General features: G+C 45.4%; 1 protein-coding gene across 1 annotated transcript in view; it reads left to right on the forward strand.

Annotated features, from left to right (window-relative positions):
* Positions 1-20,503, forward strand: part of LOC134346534 (carnitine O-acetyltransferase-like) — a 70,328-nt gene extending 49,825 nt beyond the window's left edge. Inside the window, exons 12-14 of the mRNA XM_063047945.1 lie at positions 4,930-4,992; positions 19,123-19,260; positions 19,840-20,503. Of these exons, the coding sequence (XP_062904015.1) occupies positions 4,930-4,992; positions 19,123-19,260; positions 19,840-20,055 (417 nt within the window). The 3' untranslated portion in view covers positions 20,056-20,503. The remainder of the gene's footprint in view (positions 1-4,929; positions 4,993-19,122; positions 19,261-19,839) is intronic.
* Positions 20,504-25,263: the final 4,760 nt, after the last annotated feature.

The raw sequence follows: 25,263 nt of genomic DNA on the forward strand, positions 1-25,263 counted from the left end.
TCCTCAGACTTAGGAGGAAAATGGAGGACCCAGAGAAAGCCCACGCATTCCAGGTGAGCACTTGTGGAGATAACACACTTGACCACTACTACGTTCCCTTCCGCAAAACTTACAAGGCTCTCTTCGACCAGTTTTTGGAAAATCAGATCACTCTTTGATGCTGTTTTTGCCGACGTACAGGCAGTAGCTGAAACAAGAGGCGTCCATAGTTAAAACCGTCCACCATTGGTCCGACGAATTGGCCTCCATGCTGCAGGACTGCTTCGATGGCATCGACTGGAATGTCTTCCATGATGAGGATGTCTCCAAGTTCACTGATGGAGTCACGTGCTTCATCTGGAAGTGCATTGACGATGTTGTCCCCCGGGAGTTGGTCAGGGTCCTCCTGAACCAGAAACCCTGGGTTCTGTGCGAGCGGCATTTACAGCCCGACATCGAGCTTACATCACTGGCGATCAGCTCGAGCTCAAGAAAAGCAGCTATGATCTGCGCAAATCTATCAAGGCTGTGAAGCAATAATATGAGGAGAATATTGAGTCAAGATTCACAATGAATAGCACACGTGACTTGTGGCGAGGGCTGTATACCATCGCAGACTTCAAAGCCAAACACTGTGGTGCCGCCAACATCGCGGCCTCTCTCCCAGATGAGCTCAATCGCTTTCACGCTCGGTTCGATGTCACTAACTCTGAGCCTCCGAGGAAAGCCACCGCTACAACCTGCAACCTGGTCATCTCTGAGGCTGAGGTACGCAGATGTTTCCAACGAGTGGACAGTCACAAGGCTGCGGGACCGGACGGCGTCCCAGGGTGAGTACTCGGGATGTGCACAGCACAACTGGCAGGCGTGTTTACAGACATTTTTAATCTCTCCCTCTCCCAGTGCAGAGTGCCCTTCTACTTCAAATTATCCACCATTGTCCCTGTACCAAGAAAGACCAAGGTAACATGCCTGAACGATTGGTGTCCTGTTGCACTCACCTCAGTAATAAGCAAATGCTTTGAGAGGCTGGTCAAGGATTACATCTGCAGCTTGCTACCACCCACACTGGACCCCCTACAATTCGCCCACCGACACAACCGATCGACAGATGATGCAATAGCCACAGCTCTACACACCGTCCTTTCACATCTGGAGAAGAAGGATGCTTATGTGAGAATGCTGTTCTTGGACTACAGTTCAGCATTCCACACCATAGTTCCATCCAGGCTCGACAAGAAGTTTACAGACCTCAGCTTTGACCCTGCTTTGTGCAGCTGGATCCTGGACTTCCTGTCAGATCGCCAGCAGATTGTAAGAGTGGGCTCCCTGATCTCCAACAGGAAGGCTGTGTACTGAGTCCCCTCCTTTACTCCCTGTATACCCATGACTGTATCACCTCCCACAGCTCCAATCTGCTAATTAAATTGGCTGACAACACTACATTGATTGCCCTTATGTGAAACAATAACGAGGTGGCCTACAGGGAAGAAGTCATCTCTCTGACACAGTGGTGTCAAGAAAACAACCTCTCCCTCAATGTCGCAAAAACAAAGGAGCTAGTTGTGGACCACAGGAGGAATGAAGACAGGCTAACCCCTACTGACATCAATGGATCTGGGGTTGAGAGGGTAAACAGCTTCAAGTTCCTCAGCATCCACATCACCGAGGACCTCACGTGGTCTGTACACACCAGCTGTATGGTGAAAAAGGCACAACAGCACCTCTTTCACCTCAGATGGTTGAGGAAGTTTGATATGGGCCCCCAAATCCTCAGAACTTTCTACAGGGGCACAATTGAGAGCATCCTGACTGGCTGCATCACTGCCTGGTATGGGAACTGTACCTCCCTTAATCACAGGACTCTGCAGACAGCCCAGTGCATTTGTAGTTGTGAACTTCCCATGATTCAGGACATTTACAAGGACAGGTGTGTAAAAATGATCACTGGGTACCCAAGCCATCCCAACCACAGTCTATTCCAGCTGCTGCCATCTGGGAAACGGTACCGCAGCATAAAAGCCAGAACCAGCACGCTCCGGGACAGCTTCTTCCACCAGCCACCCCCAGACTGATGAACTCACACTGATCTGAGTGTACTCTATATTATATTAACTGCTCTATTTATTATAAATTACTATGATTGCACATTGCACATATAGATGGAGACGTAACGTAAAGATATTTTACTCCTCATGTATGTGAAGGATGTAAGAAATAAAGTCAATTCAATTCGATACAGAGACTCCTTACAGGAATCGATCCCCGAACTCTACCCCGAGCTGTCATAGTGTTGTGCTAACCGTTCCGCTACCGATGAGACCCAAGAGTGATTTTTGAAGAGAACTGAAGAGGTTGTGTACTCACCTGCAAGCAAAGCGCTGTGGTTGGCCAATTGTTGATTTCAAACCTGAGGCTGATAGATTTCCGTTAACAAAATATGTTCATTATTGCAGGAAACGATGAGGCCTTTGGGACCAGTCATGATCCCAGTCAATAATGGTGCAGCTAGAGGAACTGAGTACTCCTCCTGTTTCTACGTTTGAAAGCGCCTCGCTGTATTTACTCTCACAAATTAAATAGACACCACCTGGTCGATGAAAGCAACTTGATTATTCCTTTCTGGTTGCACTTTGTTTATTTTGTAGTTTATCGTAATGTTTAATTCTTTGCACATGTACACAAACTGCTGCAAGTCGGTAGGGTGGTTTCCGAAGTCCTCACGAGAAAATTGAATGAGGGAAAATCAATTAAATTATATCTAATGGGATAGAAATTCTATTGTATCATGTAATATGTTTAGTAACTGTGTTTTAAATCAGACGTATCAATGGGTGATAATACTCAGTGGTAATGTGAACAGAAACCACACTCAATTAGCATAAAAGAGCCAAACTGCACAACTCTAATCTCTCCCTCAGTGTAGCAACATGGTGACCTCTTTGCACCACAATGGACTTCCTTTTCTTTTCCTCTTGTTGTATTCTCCTACAATATGATATAACTTGTATTTAATTCATGTTATTTCCTGCGAATGTTTTGTCTCTGACATCTTGTGCCTATGATAACTGCTACAAGTAAGTTTTTCATTGGGGCTGTGGCTACATGTACTCGTGCACATGACGGTAAACTCGACCTTGACTTTAAGAAAGTGGTATGCAATTAGTATCAAATGAGGCAATGTCACAATTGGCATCCCTGTGAAACTCTGGTGGAAATATAAACTCAATCACTGTCTTATGTCACGTGAAATTTGCTTCAGAACACTGCAGGTCAGTACAGCCCCTTTGGCCATGATGCTGTGCTGACCTTTCAACCTACTTGAAGGTCAATCTAACCCTTCCCTCCTACATAGCCCTACGTTTTTTCATCACCCATGTACCTACCCAAGAGCGTCTTCAATGTCCCTAATGGTTCTGCCTCTACTGCCAGCCTAGCATTACGTTCCATGCACCTCCCACTCTCTGTGCCCCCGACATCCCCCTTCCACACTTTTCCCCCAATCACCTTAAAATTATGCCCCCTCATATTAGACCATAGGACATTGGAGTAGAATTAGGCTATTTGGCCTATTGAGTCTTCTCTGCAGGTATTAGCCATTTCTACTTTGGGGAGAAAGGTCTCTGACTTACCACTCTATCTATGCCTCATCATCTTGTACATCTCCCTCAAATCACCTCACATCCTCCTTCACTCCAAAAAAAAAAGATGAGCCCCAGCTTGCTCAACCTACCCTCTAATAATCCAAACAAGAGAAAATCTGCAGCTGCTGGAAATCCAAGCAACACACACACACAGAGTGCTGGAGGAACTCAGCAGGACAGGCAGCATCTACGGAAAAGAGTAGTGGACATTTCGGGCTGAGACCCTTCTCCAGTCCTGATGAAGGGTCCTGGCCCGAGTCGTCGACTGTACTCTTTTCCAGAGAAGCTGCCTGGCCTGCTGAGTTCCTCCAGTATTCTGTGTGTGTGTTGCTATTTAAACCAAGCAGCATTCTGGTAAATCTCCTCTTCCATATCCCTCCTATAATGAGGCAACCAGAACTGAACACAATCCTCCAAGTGTGGTCCAAACAGAGTTTTATAGAGTTGCAGCATTACCTCACTTAATACTTTACACGCACCGAGCCATCACCATCCTCGCAGGGAGAATTGACTTGGGAGAGAAAGGAACTTCAGACTCAAATATGTTTGGACTGGAGAGCAGGCGAGGACGGTTCTAATGCTCCATTCATGGTGAAGGTGAGAGATCAAGATTCGAGCTTGTTTAATGCCATTCTTCTGTACACAAATGTAAAGGAGAACAAAATGTTTGTTACTCCAGACCTGATGCAGTATAGAAAACACCATGAGCATAAAGAACATGAAAAAAACAATTCATAAGAATGCTTATGTACATAGATTGAGTCAATTTAGATGAAGTGATGCTAGGCACAGGAGTGTGTACATAATGTGACTCTATGATGGGCAATGATAACGTAGTGGTGATGGGGGGAGTTTGGAGGAGTGGGTTAGTGAGTGGAGGTATTGATCAGCCTTACTGCTTGGGGAAAGTAACTGTTTTTGATGGTCCTGGCATGGATGCTACGTAGTCTCCTCCCTGGGGCAAACAGCCCATGAACAGGGTGGGTGGGATCCTTGGAACCTCTCTGTATTTACGGCGGTGCCAGGGATGTGTTGGGCCATTTTGGCTACCCGTTGCAGAGCCCTCCTGACTGCCGCAGCGAAGTTTCCGCACGCCACAGTGATGCACCTTGTTGGGATGCTCTTCACTGGGCACCAGTGTAATGACGTGACTATAGAGGTGCATAGTCCAGCTCTCTTCAGAAAGGTGGACTGATTTCACAAGTTTTACAATCGGGCATTAACGGATTGGACAAGTAACAGAACACCATTTTGCCCGAACGTACTGTGCCATGGTGATTAATATGGCTAACCTTTCTTCCCTCAGGCACACCAGAAGTTAGCAGCCCTGAGGAAGGCTATTGACTGCCATACTGCGTATACTGACATGGTAAGACACCAGCAGGGTAAGCTGCTCCCAACCATTCAGTCTGGTTGTCCCTTTCTTGCTGCCGTTTGGTGACCAAGTTGCCTGTCTGCCCATCACTTCCCTCCAGTGCCTCTCCTCCTCTCTCCCATGGCCCACTGTCTCCTCCTATCAGATTCCTCCTTCTTCAGCCCTTTACCTCTTCCACCTATCCCCTCCCAGCTTCTTACTTCATTTCCACGCATCCACCCACCTGCTCTTAAGTGCTACCTGCCGCACCCCTCCCACACCCCCACCTCCTTATTCTGCTTTCTTCCCCCTTCCTCTCCCGTCCTGATGAAGGGTCCCAGCTCGAAACGTCGACTGTTCGTTCGCTTCCCTAGATGCAGCCTGACCTGCTGAGTTCCTCCAGCATTTTGTGCGTGTTGCTCTGTCTGTCCAGCAGGTGCAGACTGTATTTCAGATGCTTTTCCTATTGCTATTGGGTGTGTTGATTGAGCTTCAGAATCCGGTTTAAAATCACTGGCGTATGCTGTGAAATGTGTTGTTTTGCAGCATCAGTACAGTACAATACATTATAAATTACAATATGGTATATTTATATGCATAAAATTAATTAAGTAGTGCAGAAAAAGAGCGAAAAAATGAAGAGAAAAAATAGTGAGGTTGCGTACATGGTTTCATTGTCCATTCAGAAAACTGATGACAGAGGGGAAGAAGCTGTTCTTAAAACGTTTGAGTATTTGTCTTCAAGCTGGTGTACCAATTTCTTGCTGCTAGTAATGAGAAGGGAGCGTGTCCTGGCTGATGGGGGATGTTAATGATGGATGCCATCTTGTCGAGGCATCACCTTTTGATGATGCTGGGGGTGGCAGTGCCCATGATGGATCTGGATGAGTTTACAACTTTCTGCAGCCTTTTCCAATCCTGTGCAGTGGCCCTTCCACACCAGGCAGTGATGCAACCAGTTAGAATGCTCTCCACGGTACATCTGTAGAAATTTGCCAGAGGCTTTAGTGACAGACCAAATCTTCTCAAACCCCAGATGAAATATAGCTGCTGTCATGCCTTCTTTATAATTGCATCAGTACGCTGGGCCCAGGAACTTGAAACCGCTTACTCTTTCCATTGTTGATCCTTCGGTGAGGACTCGTGTGTGTTCCCTTGGCTTCCCTTTCCTGAAGTCCACAAAATATAGAAAGCTTAAATCTTTTTGTAACCACGATGTGTGGATAGTCAGAGGCTTTTTCCCGGGGCTGAAATGGTTGCCACAAGAGCACACAGGTTTAAGGTGCTGGGGAGTAGGTACAGAGGAGATGTCAGGGGTAAGCTTTCTTACACAGAGAGTGGTGAGTGTGTGGAATGGGCTGCCGGCAACGGTGGTGGAGGCGGATACGATAGCGTTTTTGAAGAGACTTTTGGATAGGTGCATGGAGCTTAGAAAAATAGAGGGTTATGGGTAAGCCTAGTAATAGTAGGGACATGTTCGGCACAACTTTGTGGGCCGAAGGGCCTGTATTGTGCTGTAGGTTTTCTATGTTTCAAATTGCTACCCTCTGTTGGTTGGGTTTGACTATAGATGTTGTAATCCAGCTTTCTATGTGATACACAAGCCAGGACAGTACGATTTGGAGAGCAAGCTGTTTCCCCTGCAGCAGGCACTGTAGGATGATCAGTGAACTTGATGCTGTGGTTTGAGCTGGTTCTGGCAGTGCAGTCATGAGCCAGCGGTGGGCTGAGTAGACACCCTGGGAGGCACCAGTGCTCAGCCTGATGGAGCTTGAGATGTTGCCAATTCAGACTGATTGGGGTCTTTCCATGAAGTCCAAGATCCATTTACAGAGAAAGGTGTTGAGTCCCATTGAGGACATCCTCTGAGAGATGGTCGTGTTAAACACCAAGGTGAAGTCAATGAACAAAATTGGCATATGAGGAATCGCCTTCTAGGTGGGATGGGACAGGGTGGAGTAGAAGGCCAAGGCTATGACAACGTCAGTGGACCAGTTTGAGCAGTAGGGGAGCTGTAAATGGTGCAATGTAGCTGAAGTGTGGGATTTAAAGCAAACCATTACCATTCACTCAAAGTACTCATGAAGTCTTTTGGGGTCATCTACTGTATCTGGTTGTCTTGATGATTGTTACGGGGTGACAATCCTTTAGGTCGATAGATAGGGCATGATTTTGATTCTGTTTGAGGTATGAGACCATAAAATGTAGGAGAAGAATTAGGTCATTTGGGCTCTCAAGTCTCTTCACCATTTCATCATGACTGATTCAATTTTCCCCTCAGCCCCAATCTCCTGGCTTCTCGCCGTAGCCCTTCGTGCTCTCACCAATCAAGAATCTATCAACCTCCTCCTTAAATATACATAAAGGCTTGGCCTCCACAGCCACCAAGTGGCAAAGAATTCCACAGATTCACCACTCGCTGGATAAAGAAATTCCTCCTCACCTCCGCTCTAAAAGGACACCCTTCTATTCTGAGGCCGTGTCCTCTGGTGTTAAACTCTTCCACCATAGGAAACATTCTCACCACATCCACTCAATCAAGGATTTTGCCATTCAATAGGTTTCAATAAGGTCACCCTTTATTTTCTGAATCCTAGTCAATGCAAGCCCAGAGCCATCAAACGCTCTTCATATGACACTACTTCTATCAAAGTGCATGACCATACACTTCCTGACGCTATATTCCAGCTGCCATTTCTTTGCCCATTTTCCTAATCTACATCCTTCCGTAGCCTTTCTATTTCCTCAAAACTGTCTGCCACTCCACCTATCTTCATATTGTCAGCAAATTTTGCAACAAAGCCATCAATTCCATCATCCAAATCATTGACTATTAATCTAAAAAGAATTGGTACCAACACAGACCCCTGTGGAACACCACTGGTCACTGGCAGCCAGCCAGAAAAGGCTCCCTTTATTCCCACTCTTTGCCTCCTGCCAATCAGCCACTGCTTTATCCATGGTAGAATCATTCCTGTAATACCGTGGGCTCATAAAGGAATAGCTTGTTAAGCAGCCTCATGTGTGGCACCTTGTCAAAGTCCTTCTGAAAATCCAAGTACACGACATCAACCACTTTTCCTTTATCTATTCTGCTTGATATTTCTTCAAAGAATTCCAACAGATTTGTCAGGCAAGATTTTCCCTTGAGGAAATCCATGCTGACTATGGCCTATTTTTCCAAGTGCCTCCAAGTACCCTGGGACCTCATCCTTAATAAACAACTCCAACATCTTCCCAACGACTGAGTTCAGACTAAGTGTCCTATAGTTTCCTCTCTTCTGCCCCTCTCCCTTCTTGAAGAGTGGAACAAAGGCTGCAATTTTCCAGTCTTCAGGAACCATTCTAGAATCTAGCGATTCTTGAAGGCCTCCATGATCCATTCTGCCACCTCTTTCCGAACCCTGGGGTGTACCATTTGGTTTAGGTGACTTGTCTACCTTAAGACCTTTCAGTTTCCCAAGAACCTTCTCTCTAACTATGGTGACGTCACACACTTCATGGCCCCTGACACCTGGAGCTTCCACCATACTGCTAGTGTCTTTCACAGTGCAGACTGATGCAAAATATATGTTCAGTTTATCTGCCATTTTGTTGTCCATCATTACTACCTCTCCAGCATTGTTTTCCAGCGGGCAGATATACACTCTCACCTCTCTTTTACACTTTATGTATCTGAAGAAACTTTTGGTATCTTTTTAATAATATTACATAAGAACATAAGAAATAGGAGCAGGACTAGGCCATCCGGCCCATTGAGCCTGCCTCTCCAATAAGAACATGGCTGATCTGTCCGTAACCTCAGCTCCATCTACCTGCCTTTTCCCCATAACCTTTAATTCCCCTACTATGTAAAAATCTATCTAACTGTATCTTAAATATATTTAGTGAAGAAGCCTCAACTGCTTCCCTGGGCAGAGAATTCCACAGATTCACCACTCTGGGAAAAACAGTTTCTCCTCATCTCCGTCCTAAATTCTCTTTCCTGAATCTTGAGGCAATGTCCCCTAGTTCTAGTCTCACCTACTAATGGAAACAACTTTCCTACTTCTATCTTATCTATCCCTTTCAAAGTTGTGTATGTTTCTATAAGATCCCCTGTCATTCTTCTGAATTCTAGAGAGTCCCAGGCGACTCAATCTCGCCTCATAGATTAACCCCTTCATCCCTGGAATCAACCTGGTGAACCTCCTCTGCACTGCCTCCAAAGCCAATATATCCTTCCTCAAACATGGAGACCAGAACTGCACACAGTACTCCAGGTGCATCCTCACCAGTACCCTGTATAGTTACAGCATGGCCATCCTGCTCTTGGATTCAATCCCTCGAGCAATGAAGGCCAATATTCTCTTTGCCTTCTTAATAACCTGTTGTACCTGCAAGCCAACTTTTTGTGATTCATGCACAAGCACTCCCAAGTCCCTCTGCACAACAGCATGCTTCAATCTTTCACCATTTAAATAATAATCTGCTCTTCTATTATTCCTTCCAAAGTGGATGATCTCGCATTTATCAACGTTGTATTCCATCTGCCACACCTTAGCCCACTCGCTTAACCTATCTATTTCCCTCTGCAGACTCTCCACATCCTCTGTACAATTTGCTTTTCCACTCAGTTTAGTGTCATCAGCAAATTTTGCTACGCTACACTCAGTCCCCTCTTCCAAATCATCAATGTAAATGGTAAACAGCTGCGGGCCCAGCACCGACCCCTGCGGCACCCCACTCACCACTGACTGCCAACCGGAGAAACACCCATTTATACCAACACTCTGCCTTCTATTGGTTAACCAATCCACTGTCCATGTCAAAACTCTTTCTCCGACTCCATGCACCCATATCTTATTTATAAGTCTCTTGTGCGGCACCTTACTGAATGCCTTCTGGAAATCCAAGTGTACGACATCCACCTGTTCCCCTCTATCCACTGCACTCATTATGTACTCAAAGAACTCCAGTAAGTTTGTCAAACAGGACCTGCCCTTTCTGAATCCATGCTGTGTTTGTCTAATGGAATCACTCCTTTCTAAATGTTTTGCTATTTTTTCCTTAATGACAGCTTCAAGCATTTTCCCGACTGCAGATGTTAAGCTAACTGGCCTATAGTTGCCCGTCTTTTGCCTACATCCTTTTTTAAAAAGTGGCATGACATTTGTTGTCTTCCAATCTGCCGGGACCTGCCCAGAGTCAAGAGAATTTTGATAAATGATTACCAACGCGTCTACTATAACCTTCGCCAATTCCTTAAGCACTCTGGGATGCATCCCATTAGGACCAGGGGACTTATCTACCTTAAGGCCCTCCAGTTTGCTCATCACTATCTCTTTAGTGACAGTGATTTTATCGAGGTCCTCACCTCCCATTTCATCCATAACATTATTCTTTGGCATATTAGACATGTCCTCCGCCATGAAGACCGACACAGAATAGTCGTTCAATGCCTCAGCCATTTCCTTATCACCCAATATCAATATCCCCTTCTTGTCTTCCAAGGGACCTACATTGACTTTAGCCACCCTCTTCCGCTTTATATATTTATAAAACGTTTGCTATCTGTTTTTATATTTTGTGCTAACTTACTTTCATACTCTATCTTCCCTTTACTTATTTCTTGCTTAGTTGTTCTTTGTTGCTTTTTAAAGTTTTCCCAATCCTCCAGTCTCCCACTACTCTTCACAACTTTGTACACATGAGCTTTTAATTTGATACTATCTTTTATTTCCTTAGTTATCCAAGGCTGGCTCTCCCCACACTTACTGTGCTTACTTTTGACTGGAATATACTTTTGCTGAGCACTGTGAAAAATCTCTTTGAAAGTATTCCACTCTTCCTCAACTGTCCTACCAAATAGCCTGTGCTCCCAATCCACATTCGCCAACTTCTCCCTCATTCCATTGTAGTCTCCCTTGTTCAAGGATAACACATGAGTTTTAGATCTAACTATTTCATCCTCCATCTGAATGCAAAATTCAATCATACTATGATCACTCTTTCCAAGAGGATCCCTGACTACAAGATCGTTAATCTTACCTGTCTCATTGCACAGGACTAGATATAAGATAGTATTTTCCCTTGTAGGTTCACTAACATGCTGCTCAAGAAAGCCATCACGGATGCATTCTATGAAGTCCTCCTCAAGACTTCCTGGACCAACCTGATTCACCCAATCTATGTGGAAGTTAAAATCCCCCATGACAACTGTCGTTCTGTTCTTACAAGCCTCAGTTATTTCTTGATTAATCGCCTGCAATAATCAAGAATTTTGCAGTATTTTTATTAGGTGGCTTATAGACAACACCCACCAGTGATTTTTTCCCTTTACTATTAATCTCTACCCAGATGGACTCAACATTCTGCTCCGTAGATCTTATGTTGTCTCTCACAGTCACCCTGATCTCATCCTTAATTAAGAGCACCACTCCACCTCCTTTGCCTTCCTGCCTATCTTTCCGTATTACCTGATACCCTTGGATATTTAATTCCCTGTCATCTCCACCTTGTGACCAGGTTTCTGTAATGGCCACTGAATCATATGCCTTGGTACTGATCTGTGCCACAAGTTCACTCACCTTGTTTCTAATACTATGGGTATTTAGATAAAGTGCCCTTATACTTATTGTCCTTTTAGAATCTAGTGACCTCTGCGATTTTTGCTTTTTACTTTTATGCACTCTACTCTTATTTTTTTCTTCACTAACTTTAGCTTTGGTCTCTGCATCACTTCCCTCTTCTGTGTGGGTTCCCATCCTCCTGCCATATTAGTTTAAAGCCTCCCCAACAGCACTAGCAAACAATCTCCCTAGGAATTCGATCCCAGCCCTGCCCAGATGTAAACCGTCCAGACGGTACTGGTCCCACCTCCCCCGGAAGCGGTTCCAAAGCCCCAAGAATCTGAAACCCTCCCTCCTGCCCCACTGCTCAAGCCACACATTCATTCTAGCTATCCTGCTATTCCAACTCTGGCTAGCACGTGGCATCGGTAATAATCCTGAGATTATTACCTTACAGGTCCTACTCTTTAATTTATCTCCTAACTTCCTAAATTCAGCTTGTAGGACCTCATCCTGCTTTCTTTCTATATCATTAGTACCTATACGCACCATGACAGCTGGCTGCTCATCCTCCCCTTTCAGAATGCCCTGCAGCCTCTCCGAGACATCTCTGACCCTTGCACCCAGGAGGCAACATACCATACAGGAGTCCTGTTTGCGGCTATAGAAGCTCCTCTCTATTCTCCTTACCATGGAATCCCCGACCACAACAGCTCCGTCACTCTTTTTCTTGCCCTCATGCACAGCAGAGCCACCCACGGTGCCATGATCCTGGCTACCGCTGCCTTCACCTGATGAGCCATCTCCCCCAACACACTGCAAAACGGCATATCTGCTTTGGAAGGAGATGACCGCAGGAGACTCCTGTACTACCTTCCTGCTACTTCTCTTCCTGTTGGTCACCCATTCCCTATCTTGCCTTAGATCCTTAAACTGCGGTGTAATCAACGCACTAAATGTGCTACCCACAATATTCCCAGCATCTCAGATGTTCCAAAGTGAGACCGTGCGCAGCTCCAGTGCACATGTAGTCTTCAGGGACACTGTCAGCCTCCCTGCGTTCCCACGTGTCACAGGAGGAGCACGGCATGGGTCTGAACTCACGTGCCATGTCAGAGCAACGGATGTTAGCAGAAGAGGACCACGGGAGAAAGGGAAGAGTCCGCTGGGGAAGCCGAAGGCTGTTATCTGTGAATGTCTGCGAATCACTTCTTCGCCTTAACTCTTCTTTGCTGAAGCCCCGTTTGAGCCGAAGCCCTCTCACTCCACTGCCCGCTGCATATGGCAGTCTTTTTCAACCTTTCCCGCTCTCTACTGGCTGACGTCACATGCCTGCGCAGTCTTGCCTCTCTTTACCCCGAGCAGTAGAATGCCTCCTCTCCGAAAATTCTTTCAGATGTTTCACTCGCAGCCTTCTTGCTTCGATATTGGCTAGCTTACTGTTGTATTCCATCTTTACCTTCTTAATGACTTTTTTTGTTGCCTTCTGTTGTTTTTAAATCTTCCCAGTCCTCTAACTTCCCACTAACTTTTTGCTCTATTATATCCCTCTCTTTGGCTTTTATGTTAGCTTTGACTTCTCTTGTTAGCCATGGTTGTGTTATCTTTCCTTCAGAATACTCCTTCCTCTTTAGGATGTATGTATCCAGTGCCTTCTGAATAGCTTCCAGAAATTCCAGCCATTGCTGCTCTCCCAACATACTTGTCAGTATTCTTTTCCAATTAATACTGGCCATCTTCTCTCTCATGCCTCTGTAATTCCCTTTACTACACTGTAATACTGATATATCTGACTTTAGCTTTAACTTCTGATATTTCAGGGTGAATTCAGTCATATTATGATCACTTGCCCATAAAGGTTCTTTTACTGTAAGCTCTCTAATCAATTCTGGCTCATTGCACAAAGTCCAATTCAGAATAGCTGATCCTCTTGTGGATTCAACCACGAACTGCTATATAATGCCATCTCATAGGCACTCTAGAAATTCGCCCTCCCGGAATCCAGCACCAACCTGATTTTCCTAATCTACCTGTATATTGAAGTCACCCATGACTATTGTAACATTTGTATGTGGATATTGAAGGCAAATACAGTACATCTACTGGGTGCTTGAACAAAATGGCTCATTAGCTCAATTCAGCAAGCAGATGAATCAACCATATTGTCAGGCCTATGAACAGATGTGTCCTCACATGAAGAATAATGATGAATCAGATAGGTTTTTATAGCAAATTGGTGCTTTCATGGTCAATGCAAGGGTTTTAATCAGAATCAGAACTGGGCTTGTTGTCGTCATCGTCGTGACTATCCCTCGAGGTCGAGGATGATGGTCTTCGTTCTGAAGAAGTGGCCCACAGAGCGAAGACGCCTGTGTGTGTATTTGTTTAACGTGTACTTGATGTTGCACTCCAAGAAGCACACGATACTTCACAAATCAACCAACTGATTCCAATGGCATGGAAACCACGACGATTGGAGCTGATGGATTTGTTGCAGCCTTCATCCACCTTCACAGCTGTTGAGTTCGAAGTAACTTCGTCCGCCTGTTCCACCGTTGAGGTCTTGGTTGGATTGTTCTTTGTCAGGGACCTCACCGCCATGGGTGACCCTACCAGGAGCATAGCTCCAGACGGCATCGCTCTCGGGATTACAGGACCACACAAGCTTCTCCACCGCGACAAGGTGACAATGCACAGAGAAGGCTTGTTATCACTGACATATTGTATGTTATGAAATTTGTTGTTTTGGGCCAGCAGTAAAAATACTCCGTTACAAAAACAAATATATAAAAATTATAGTGTAAAAAGGGCAAAATGGTGAGGTTCTGTTCATAGATTCATGGACCATTCAGAATTCTGATAGCAGAAAGGGGGGAAAAAACTGTTTCTAAAATGTTGAGTAACACACACAAAATGGTGGAGGAACTCAGCAGGCCTGGTAGCATTGATGGAAAGGAGTAAACAGTCGTCGTTTCAGGCTGAGATCCGTCATCAGGTCTGGAAAGGAAGGGGGAAGAAACCAGAGTAAGAAAGTGGTGGGGAGGGGAGGGAAAGGAGCTCAAGTTGGAAGGTGATAGTTGAAGTTGGGTAAGGGGGAAGGTAGGTGAGTGGGGCAGGGGATTGAAGTGAGAAGCTGGGAGGCGATAGGTCAAAAAGGGAAAGGGCTGAAGAAGGAGGAATCTGATAGGAGAAGAGTGTGGATCATTGGAGAAGGGGAAAGAGGGAGGGCAGCAATGGGAGGAGATAGGCAAGTAAAGAGAAGAGAAGAGGTAAGGGGGAGCAAGAATGGAAATGCAAGAAGAGGGAAGGGGGGGGAAATTACTGGAAGTTGGAGAATTTGGTGTTCGTGCCATCAGGTTGGAGGCTACCCAGACGGAATATACAGTGGCCTCATTGTGGCAATAGAGGAGCTCATGGGCTGCCGTGTTGGAATGGGATGGGGACTGGAATTAAAATGGTTGGCCAGCGGGACATCCTGCTTATTATGAATAAACCGAGGATGGTCGACAAGCAGTCCCCCAATCAACATCTGGTCTCACCAATTTTGAGGAGGCCGCATCGAGAGAACCAGATACAGGAGATGACCCCAAAAGACTTTGTGAAATAATTGGAATGGCTGGTAATGGATGATTTAAAGTCCAAACTTACGGCTACATTGCACCTTTTCATCTGCTGCTCTACTGATGATGCCATAGCCTTGGCCTTCAACTCTGACCTGCTCTGTCCCACCTGGAGAGCAATTCCTCATGCAGCAGAGTGTTCTTCATCAACTCCACCTCTGTGTTTAGCACTATCATCCCTCAGAGGCTGCTGGGTAAATTGTGCTTGTTGAGGCTCATCGTCCCTCTCTGTAAATGGGTCTTGGGCTTCCTCACGGAAAGACCCCAGTCAATCGGAGTTGGCAGCAACATCTCGAGCTCCATCGCACTAAGCACCGGTGGCTCCCAGTGCGGTCTGCTCAGCCCACTGTTGACTCTTGACTGCACTGCCAGATTCAACTCAACCCCATCAGCAAGTCTGCTGATCATACTACAGGTCCTGCTGCACGGACGGCAACTCAGTCCACATCATACTACAGTGGTTGGCCTCATCGGTAACAATGATGAGTCGGCATACGGAGAGGAGGTAGAGAGCCTTGTCAAACGGTGTGAGAACAACAATCTGAGTCTCGACATGGACAAGATAGAAGAGATGGTTGTGGTCTTCAGGGAGGTACGGGTCGACCACTCCCCATTGCTCATCAATGTCTCTGCCACACAGAGAGAGAAAAGCACAAAGTTCCTTGGTGTGCACATAACGGATGATCTAACCTGGACGCACAACTCCTCCTCACTAGTCATGAAGGCACAGCAGAGTCTACAACTTTAGAGGAGATTGAGGTGTGCAAGACTCTCTGCCCCCATTCTAACAGCTTTACACAGGAGTACCATTGAGATTCTCCTGTCTGGCTGCATCACTGTGTGGTATGGAAGCTGCAAGACATTGGATCACAAGACCCTATGGAGGACAGTAAAACCACCGAGAGGATCACTGGGGGTCTCCCCCCTATTTGTGATATTTATCAGGAGCGATGTAGACGAAGGGCCCGAGACTTTGTTGAGGACCCCTCCCACCCATCCCACAATCTCTTTGATCCACAAATGCCAGTCATTAAGGAGGATCAGGAGCATCAGGAATAGGACTTGTAAGACTGGGTAACAGGTCCTTCACTCAGGCTGTGAGACTAACGTACACCCTACCACCACTGAGGTCTCATCACTAGGACGCAAGCTGTTTACTGTTTACACGTGCTGAGCACTACATGCATTTTGAATTACATTTTATTATTTAAGGTAATATATTGGTGTATGTACAGTGTGTGATATATGTTTTGTGGGTGCACTGTGCTCCAGAGCAATGTTTCAGTTGGTTGTGTACGTATGCAGTCAGATGACAAGAAACTTGAACTTGAACTTGCAGGGGAAGTGTTGCCTCATCTGGAAGGACAGTTTTAGACCCTCAGTGGAGGTGGGAACCATCCTAAAATGTTGGGTGTGCATTTTCAGGCTCTCGTACCTCCTACCTGATGCTTGCAATGAGAGCAGGGCGTGTCCTGGGCGATGGGGGTCCTTAAAGATGGATGCCCTCATTTAGTGGCATCGTCTTTTGAAGATGTTCTCAGTGGTGGGGAGGCTGGTTCTCATGATGGAGCTGGCTGAGTCTAAACCCTCTGCAGCATCTTCTGATCCTGTGTATTAGAGCCACCATACCAGATGGTGATGCAACTAATCAGAATGCTCTCCACGGTACATCTGTAGAAATTTATGAGAGTCATTGGTGACATAGCAAAACTCCTCAAACTCCTAAATAAGTACGGTATAGTTGTTGGTGTGCCTTCCTTATGATTCTATCAATGTGTTGGGCCCGGGACGGATCCTCTGAGATCAGCCCCCTGTGGCAACAAATTCCACAGATTCACCACTCCCTGGCTAAAGCAATTTCTACTCATCTCCGTTCTAAAAGGACAGCTCCTAATTTTGAGGCTGTGTCCTCTGGTCTTAGACTCTCCCACCATAGGGAACATCCTCTCCACATCCACTCTGTCAAGAGAGAGGCCACCCCTTCATTCTTCTGAATTCCAAGGAGCAGAGGCCCAGAGCCATCAAACGCTCCTCAAATGACAAGCTTCTCAATCCGGGAATCATTTTCATGAACCTCCTTTGAATGCTGTCCAATGCCATCACGTCCTTTCTCAGATAAGGGACTCAAAACTGCCCACAATACTCTTAAGTGAGGCCTCGTCAGTACTTTATAAAGCCTCAACATTACACCTTTGCATTTATATTCTCCTCTTGAAATGAATGCTGACATCACACTTGCCTTCCTCACTACCAACCCAACCTGCATATCAACTTTTAGGGTTTCCTGCACGAAGTCCCTTTGTAGAAGGATTTCCCAGTGCTGTTTCCGTACCAGTTTTGTTTTACCAGTGAGGGTTGTTAGCCCTGAGCTGCCAAACCTGGGGGACTAGTGGACCACCCTGAGTCTGGCCTCTAACCTTTGCCTGTTTGAGGTAGGTGACCCTACCAAGAGCCAAAGTGTGAAGCCCTGACTCCAGCCAACATAGGTCAGGGTCATGGAAGCACACAAGCCTTCAAAGCATAACAAGGTTGTGGTCCGTAAGACCATACGACATAGGAGCAGAAATAGGCCATTCGGCCCATTGAGTCTGCTCTGCCATTCAATCATGTGCTGATCCAATTCTTCCAGTCATCCCCACTCCCCTGCCATCTCCCCATACCCTCTTGGAGGACAAGAGTTGAATTGAATTGAATTGACTTTATTTCTTACATCCTTCACATACATGAGAAGTAAAAATCTCTACGTTACGTCTCCATTTAAATGTGTAATGTGCAATCATAGTAATTTATAATAAATAGAACAGTCAATGTAATATAGAGTACACTCAATTCAGCATGTATTAATCAGTCTGATGGCCTGGTAGAAGAAGGTGTCCCGGAGCATGTTGATCCTGGCTTTTATGCTGCAGTACTGCTTCCCGGATGGTAGCAGCTGGAATAGATTGTGGTTGGGATGGCTTGGGTCCCCAAACATCCTACGGGCCCTTTTTACACACCTGTCCTTGAAAATGTCCTGAATCATGGGAATTTCACAATTACAGATGTGCTGAGCCGTCCACACCACTCTCTGCAGAGTCCTGTGATTAAGGGAAGTACAGTTCCTGTACCAGGCAGTGATGCAGCCAATAAAGCTGCTCTCAGTTATGCCTTGCAGAAAGTTTTTAGGATCTGGGGGCCCATACCAAACTTCTTCAACTACCTGAGGTGAAAGAGGCCTTTTTCACCACAGCTGGTATGTACAGACCATGTGAGATCGTCAGTGATGTGGATGCTGAGGAACTTGAAGCTGTTCACCCTCTCAACCCCAGATCCATTGATGTCAGTAGGGGTTAGCCTGTCTCCATTCCTCCTGTAATCCACAACCAGCTCCTTTGATTTTGCGACATTGAGGGAGAGGTTGTTTTCTTGACACCACTGTGTCAGGGCGATGACTTCTTCCCTGCAGGCCACCTTATTATTGTTTGAGATTAGGCCAATCAATGTAGTGTCATCAGCCAATATAATTAGCAGATTGGAACTGTGGGTGGCAATGCAGTTATGGGTATACAGGGAGTAAAGGAGGTGACTCAGTACACAGCCCTGAGGGGCAACTGTGTTGAGAGTCAGAGGGTTGGAGGTGAGGGAGTCCATTCTTACAACCTGTCAGCGATCTGACAGGAAGTCCAGGATCCAGCTGCACAAAGCAGGGTGAAGGCCAAGATCTCTAAACTTGTCGAGCCTGGATGAAACTATGGTGTTGATTGCTGAACTGTAGTCCGAGAACAGCATTCCCACAAAAGCATCCTTCTTCTGCAGATGTGTAAGGACGATATGTAGAGCAGTGGCTATCGCGTCATAAAATATTATTGATACGTATAAATAATAGTAGAACAGGATATTATTGATATACAGAGTAATATTGGAACATAGAATATCATTGAAGCTGTGAACGCCCATGATATGTGTCAATTGTACCTGTTTGATTTCACTCGCAGGCTTTGAAAGGGTTGGCGATTGATCGACACCTGTTGGGGCTGAAGCTGCAGGCTATTGAAGAAGGGCTGAGTGTGCCGGAGATCTTCATGGACACGTCTTTTGCTGTGGCGACGCACTGGAGACTCTCCACAGGGCAGGTGTGTCTGGGCTATGAGCAGGGAGTTCCACCGCTACCCGTTAGCATCTGCCCTTCATTCCTCTCCATAGATGCTGCCTGACCCGACTTCCTCAGCATTTTGTGTGTGTTGCTCGAGACCTCCAGCATCTGCAGAACCTCTTGTGGTTGGACATCCTTTGATTTTGAGAACCCTCTCTGGGAGGTCTGTGAACAGATGTGTTCTCATATGAGGAACACTGCTGGACCAGATGTGTTTATGAAATAATTGGCTGGTTTCATGGTAGCATGATGGTCAGTGTGAAAGATTTATTTATTTATTTTTTATTTGGAGACACAGCATGCTAACATGCTCCTCTGGCCTAAACCTGCACAACCCATTTGCGCCCATGTTGCGTCTTTGAAACACAGGAGGAGAGCGGAGCACCCAGAGGAAACCCACGTAGTCACGGGAAGAATGTACGAACTCTTCACAGAGAGGGGCAGGAGATGAATCAGGGTTGCTGGTGCTGTAACAGTAAAAACACTAACCACTTGCTATCATGGTGCTATTTGAGATCAGAGTGAGTTCTCTTAACGTTGGAACTTTTCTCTTTTATAGGTCTCTTCTAGGGCGGACTGTGTGATGTGTTTCGGCCCCATGGAACCAGATGGGTATGGAGTTTGGTACAATCCTTTGGAAGATCACATCAATTTCTCTGTCTCCGCATTCAATTGCTGTGAAGAGACTAACACAGAGTCATTTTCAAAATCACTGGAGACGGCCCTCTCAGATTTGCAGAATTTGGTCTTGGGAGCATCTGGTCAGAATTCATAGAGAGAGTTGGCCAGGAGCAGCCAGTCTCCTGTACAAAGTCAGAAATGCAGCTATTCACTGCGAGGTCACCTTGCAATCTGAACTAACAAGGTTTATTAAGGCTGATTGTTGCTGGATCAGATGTCCCAGCAACTGAACTAATAGTTGGTATTCATAACAGCGCGATGCAGGAAGCTGTTTACAAGTTTGCTTGCTGTCTCCGTATTCAAAGGTCAAAGTATATCAGTCCCTTAATTTGTTTGAAAAATCCTCAGCTGCATTTCATCTGCATTTTTCTGTTACAAATGAAGTGTGTTAGGATGGAAAAGGTGTGCCTCGTTTATTATGCATTGCGTTTGACTCCCTTGCATCGTGTTTCTGGGCACCTTCTCTGACAGCTCAAGATGTGGAAGTACTACCTTCACCGCATAGAACACTATATATGTGTAATAAAACTGTTACAACTCTACAGAAATTGCAGTTATTTGTTGGATATCGGACTTGCACACATTTTACATCCTCTTAATTGTCTTTTTAACTCAGTGTAGTTTCCCAATCAACAAGCCCCATATCTTTTATTATTTCTATTTCTACCATCAGCCACTGTTTACCCCTTTGCACAAAGTTCGACATACATTATTATCAAAGTATGTGTACTTTATACAACCTTGAGATTCATCTCCTTACGGGCAGCTACAAAACAAAGAAACACAATAGAATCCAGGAAAAAAACCCGCAACCCCACCATAAAGACGGTCAAACATCCAACATACGAGAAAAGAAATCGTGAAAACAATTTAAAAAAAAAAGAACCAATAATACACAGAACATCAGAATGGGGTTTACTGTCACTGGCATGCGTCATGAAATTTGTTAACTTGGCAGCAGCAGAACAATGCAATACATAGTAAGAAAGATAATTCAATAAATCAATTACAGAGAGTAAATATAAAAGAGGTGGGGGCGTGGCACTGCTGATCAGAGATAGTGTCACGGATGCAGAAAAGGAGGAACTCATAGAGGGGTTGTCTACAGAGTCTCTGTGGGTGGAAGTTAGGAATAGGAAGGGGTCAATAACCCAAATGGGTGTTTTTTAGACTACCCAATAGTAACAGGGACATCGAGGAGCAGACAAGGGAGACAGAATCTGGAAGAGAGTAATACTAACAGGGTTGTTGAGGTGAGAGATTTTAATTCCCAAATATTGATTGGCATCTCCCTAGAGCGAGGGGTTTAGATGGGTTGGTCTGTTCAGGAAGGTTTCTTAACACAATATGTAGATAAGCCTACAAGAGAAGAGGCTGTAATTGATCTGGTATTGGGAAATGAACCTGGTCAGGTGTCAGGTCTCTCAGTCGGAGAGCATTTTGGAGATAGTGATCACAATTCTATTTCCTTTACTATAGCACTGGAGAAGGATAGGAACAGACAAGTTAGGGAAAAGTTTAATTGGACTATGAGGAACTTGGAAGCATAAATTGGAAACAGACGTTCTCAGGGAAATGTACGGAAGAAATGTGGCAAATATTCAGGGGTATTTGCGTGGGGCTCTGCGTAGGTACGTTCCAATGAGACATGGAAAGGATGATAGGGTACAAGATCTGTGGTGCACAAAGGCTGTTGTAAATCAAGTCAAGAAGAAAAGAAGAGCTTACAAAAGGTTCAAAAAACTAGGTAACGATATGAATCTAGATGACTATAAGGCTAGCGGGAAGGAGCTTAAGAATGAAATTAGGAGAGTCAGAAAGGGCCAGGAGAGAATAGGACTAATCAAGTGTGATAGTGGAAAAGTGTGTATGGAACCGGAGGAAATAGCAGAGGTACTTAATGAATACTTTGCTTCAGTATTCACTATGGAAAAGGATCTTGGCGATCGTAGGGATGACTTGCAGTGGACTGGAAAGCTTGAGAATGTAGATATTAAGAAAGAGGATATGCTGGAGCTTTTGGAAAGCACCAAGTTGGATAAGTCACCGGTACCAGACAGGATGTACCCCAAGCTACTGTGGGAAGTGAGGGAGGAGATTGCTGAGCCTCTGGCAATGATCTTTGCATCATCAATGAGGATGGGAGAGGTCATATTCTGCACGGAGGCCGGTGACCGGTGGTGAACCTCAGGAATCTGTTCTGGGACCCTTACTCTTTGTGATTTTTATAATAAATGACCTGGATGAGGAAGTGGAGGGATGGGTTAGTAAATTTGCTGATGACACAAAGGTTAGGGATATTGTGGATGGTGTGGAGGGCTGTCAGAGGTTACAACGGGACATTGATAGGATGCAAAAATGGGCTTAGAAGTGGCTGATGGAGTTCAACCCAGATAAGTGTGAGGTAGTTCATTTTGGTAGGTCAAATATGATGGCAGAATATGGTATTCACGGTAAGACTCTTGGCAGTGTGGAGGATCAGCGGGATCTTGGAATCCGAGTCCATAGGATACTCAAAGCTGCTACACAGATTAAATGTGTGGTTAAGAAGGCATACAGTGCATTGGCCTTCATCAATCATGGGATTGATTTTAAGAGCCAAGAGGTAATGGTGCAGCTATATAGGACCCTGGTCAGACTCCACTTGGAGTACTGTGCCCAATTCTGGTTGCTTCACTACATAAAGAACGTGGAAACCATAGAAAGGGTGCAGAGGAGATTTACAATGATGTTGCCTGGATTGGGGAGCATACCTTATGAGAATAGTTTGAGTGAACTGGGCCTTTTCTCCTTGGAGCGACGGAGGATGAGAGGTGACCTGATAGAGGTGTACAAGATAATGAGAGGCATTGATCGTGTGGATAGTCAGAGACTTTCCCCCGGGGCTGAAATGGCTAGCATGAGAGGGCACAGTTTTAAGGTGCTTGGAAGTAGGTACAGAGGAGATGTCAGGGGTAAATTTTTTACGCAGAGAGTGGTGAGTGCGTGGAATGGGCTGCCGGCAGCGGTGGTGGAGGCAGAAACAATAGGGTCTTTTAAGAGACTCCTGGGTGGGTACATAGAGCTTGGAAAAATGGAGGGCTATGGGTAAAGCCTAGGTAGTTCTTTGGCACAGCTTTGTGGGCCAAAGGGCCTGTATTGTACTGTATGTTTTCTATGTTTCTATATAAATGTATATGGAATCGATTAAGAATAGTGCAAAAAAAAAAATAACATGTATTTTAAAGAAGTGAGTTAGTGTTCATAGGTTCAGTGCCCATTTAGGTATCAGATGGCAGAGGGGAAGAAGCTGTTCCTGAATCGCTGAGTGTGTGCTTTCGGGCTTCTGAAACTCCTTCGTGATGGTAACAATGAGAAGAGGGCACGTCCTGGGTGCTGGGCACCACTCCTTGAAGGTGTCTTGGATTCGATGGAGGCTGGTCCCAAGATGGAGCTAGTTTTACATCTTTCTATAGCTTCTTTTGACCTGTTCAGTAGCATCCCCCCTCCCCACTGGACAGTGTGCGGCCTGACAGAACACTCTCCTCAGTATGTTCTAGAAGTTTTCGAGTTTTTTAGTTGACAAACCCAAACTCTTCAATCTCCTAATGAAATGTGGCCATTGCCTTGCTGCCTTTACAGCTGAATTGATATGTTGGGACCAGGTTAAATCCTCAGAGATTTTGACACCCAGGAACTTGAAATTGCTCACTCTCTCCACTTCTGACCCCTCTATGAGGATTGGTTCGTGTTCCCTCATCTTGCCCTACCTGAAGTCCACAATCAGCACTTTCATCTTACTGACATTGAGTATAAGGTTGTTGCTGCAACACCACTCAACTAGCTGGTATATCTTGCTCCTGTACACCCTGTCATCTCCATCTGAGGTTACACCAACAATGGTTGTATCGTCAGCAAATTTTCAGTGGTATTTGAGCTATATTTAGCCACACAGTCATGGATATAGGTGGAGTAGAGCATTGGGCTAAGCACACACCCCCGATGTGTGCCAGTGTTGCCTGAAAGTATGGAGGAGATATTAGATAGATAAGTAGATACTTTATTGATCCCAAAGGAAATTACAGTGTCACAGTAGCATTACAAGTGCACAAATACAAATATGAGAAGAAAAGTAAAAAGAATACAAACCACAAACAGTCTAACAGGAAGGGGACATCACTGCTCTGGCTACAGGTTGACGCATTATGGAACTTAATGGCTGAGGGTAAGAATAAACTCATGCTCTTAGGAATGGTGCAGTTGTCTTAGACTGTTACCGAAATTGCTCCTCTGTTCAGCCAAGGTGGCATGCAAAGGGTGAGAAACATTGTCCAGAATTGCCAGGACTTTCCACAGGGCCCTTTGTTTTACCTCAGCCTCCAGTGTGTTCCGTTTGACTTCTATAACAGAGAAGTCAAAAAACATGACCCTCACAGTGCTCGCTGGCTTGTCCAGGTGGGCGTAGACAGGGTTCAGCAGGTAGACGATGGCATCCTCAACTTCTAGTCGGGGTTGGTAGGCGAACTGGAGGGGGATCTAAGTTTGGCCTGACCACAGGCCGGAGCAGCTCCAGAACAAGTCTCTCCAGGGTCTTCATGATGTGGGAGGTCATTGCCACCAGTCTGTAGTTATTGAGGCCGCTGGGGTGCGATGTCTTCGGCACAGGGACGAGGCAGGACGTCTTCCACAGCACAGGAACCCTCTGGAGACTCATGCTCAAGTCTTGTTTTGGTGTTCCACTCAAGTCTGTCCTCTCAGTGCACAGTGCACCTGAGTACTCTCAGGATTATCACCAATCCGCACAGGTTGTGGTCGTCGTCCGGTTAGGAAGTCGAGGATTCAGTTGCAGAGGCCCAGGTTCTGTAGCTTATTGATCAGGACTGGGGGAATCAATCTAGGTGTACAAATTATTTTACATCTTTATCTTTATTGTGTTTTTTAATGATTTTTGTATTCCTTATAGTACTTTTTCTGTGCTGCATGGGACCTGTAGTAATGATTATTTTGTTCTCCTTTACACTTGTGTACTGGAAATGACATTGAGCAATCTTGAATCTTGCCTTTTCAGGTTATAGCAACAACTCGTATTCTATCTCTGATGGCATTGACTTCTCCAACTTTCGGTAATTTCCAGCCCTTTTCATTCTTTCCTCATTCTGGTTTTCCTCTTATCCCTTTTCTTTTCCTCATCCGCCCGTCAACTCTTGTCTGGTGCCCCTCATCCTTCCCCTTCTCCTATCAGATTTCATTTTCTTTAGCTCTTTACCTCTTTCGTCGATCACAGACTCTAAACGGGACTCAACAATATTTTTATACTGTTGCA

The sequence above is a fragment of the Mobula hypostoma genome, chromosome 5, assembly GCF_963921235.1.
Source record: "Mobula hypostoma chromosome 5, sMobHyp1.1, whole genome shotgun sequence".
Taxonomy (NCBI): domain Eukaryota; kingdom Metazoa; phylum Chordata; class Chondrichthyes; order Myliobatiformes; family Myliobatidae; genus Mobula; species Mobula hypostoma.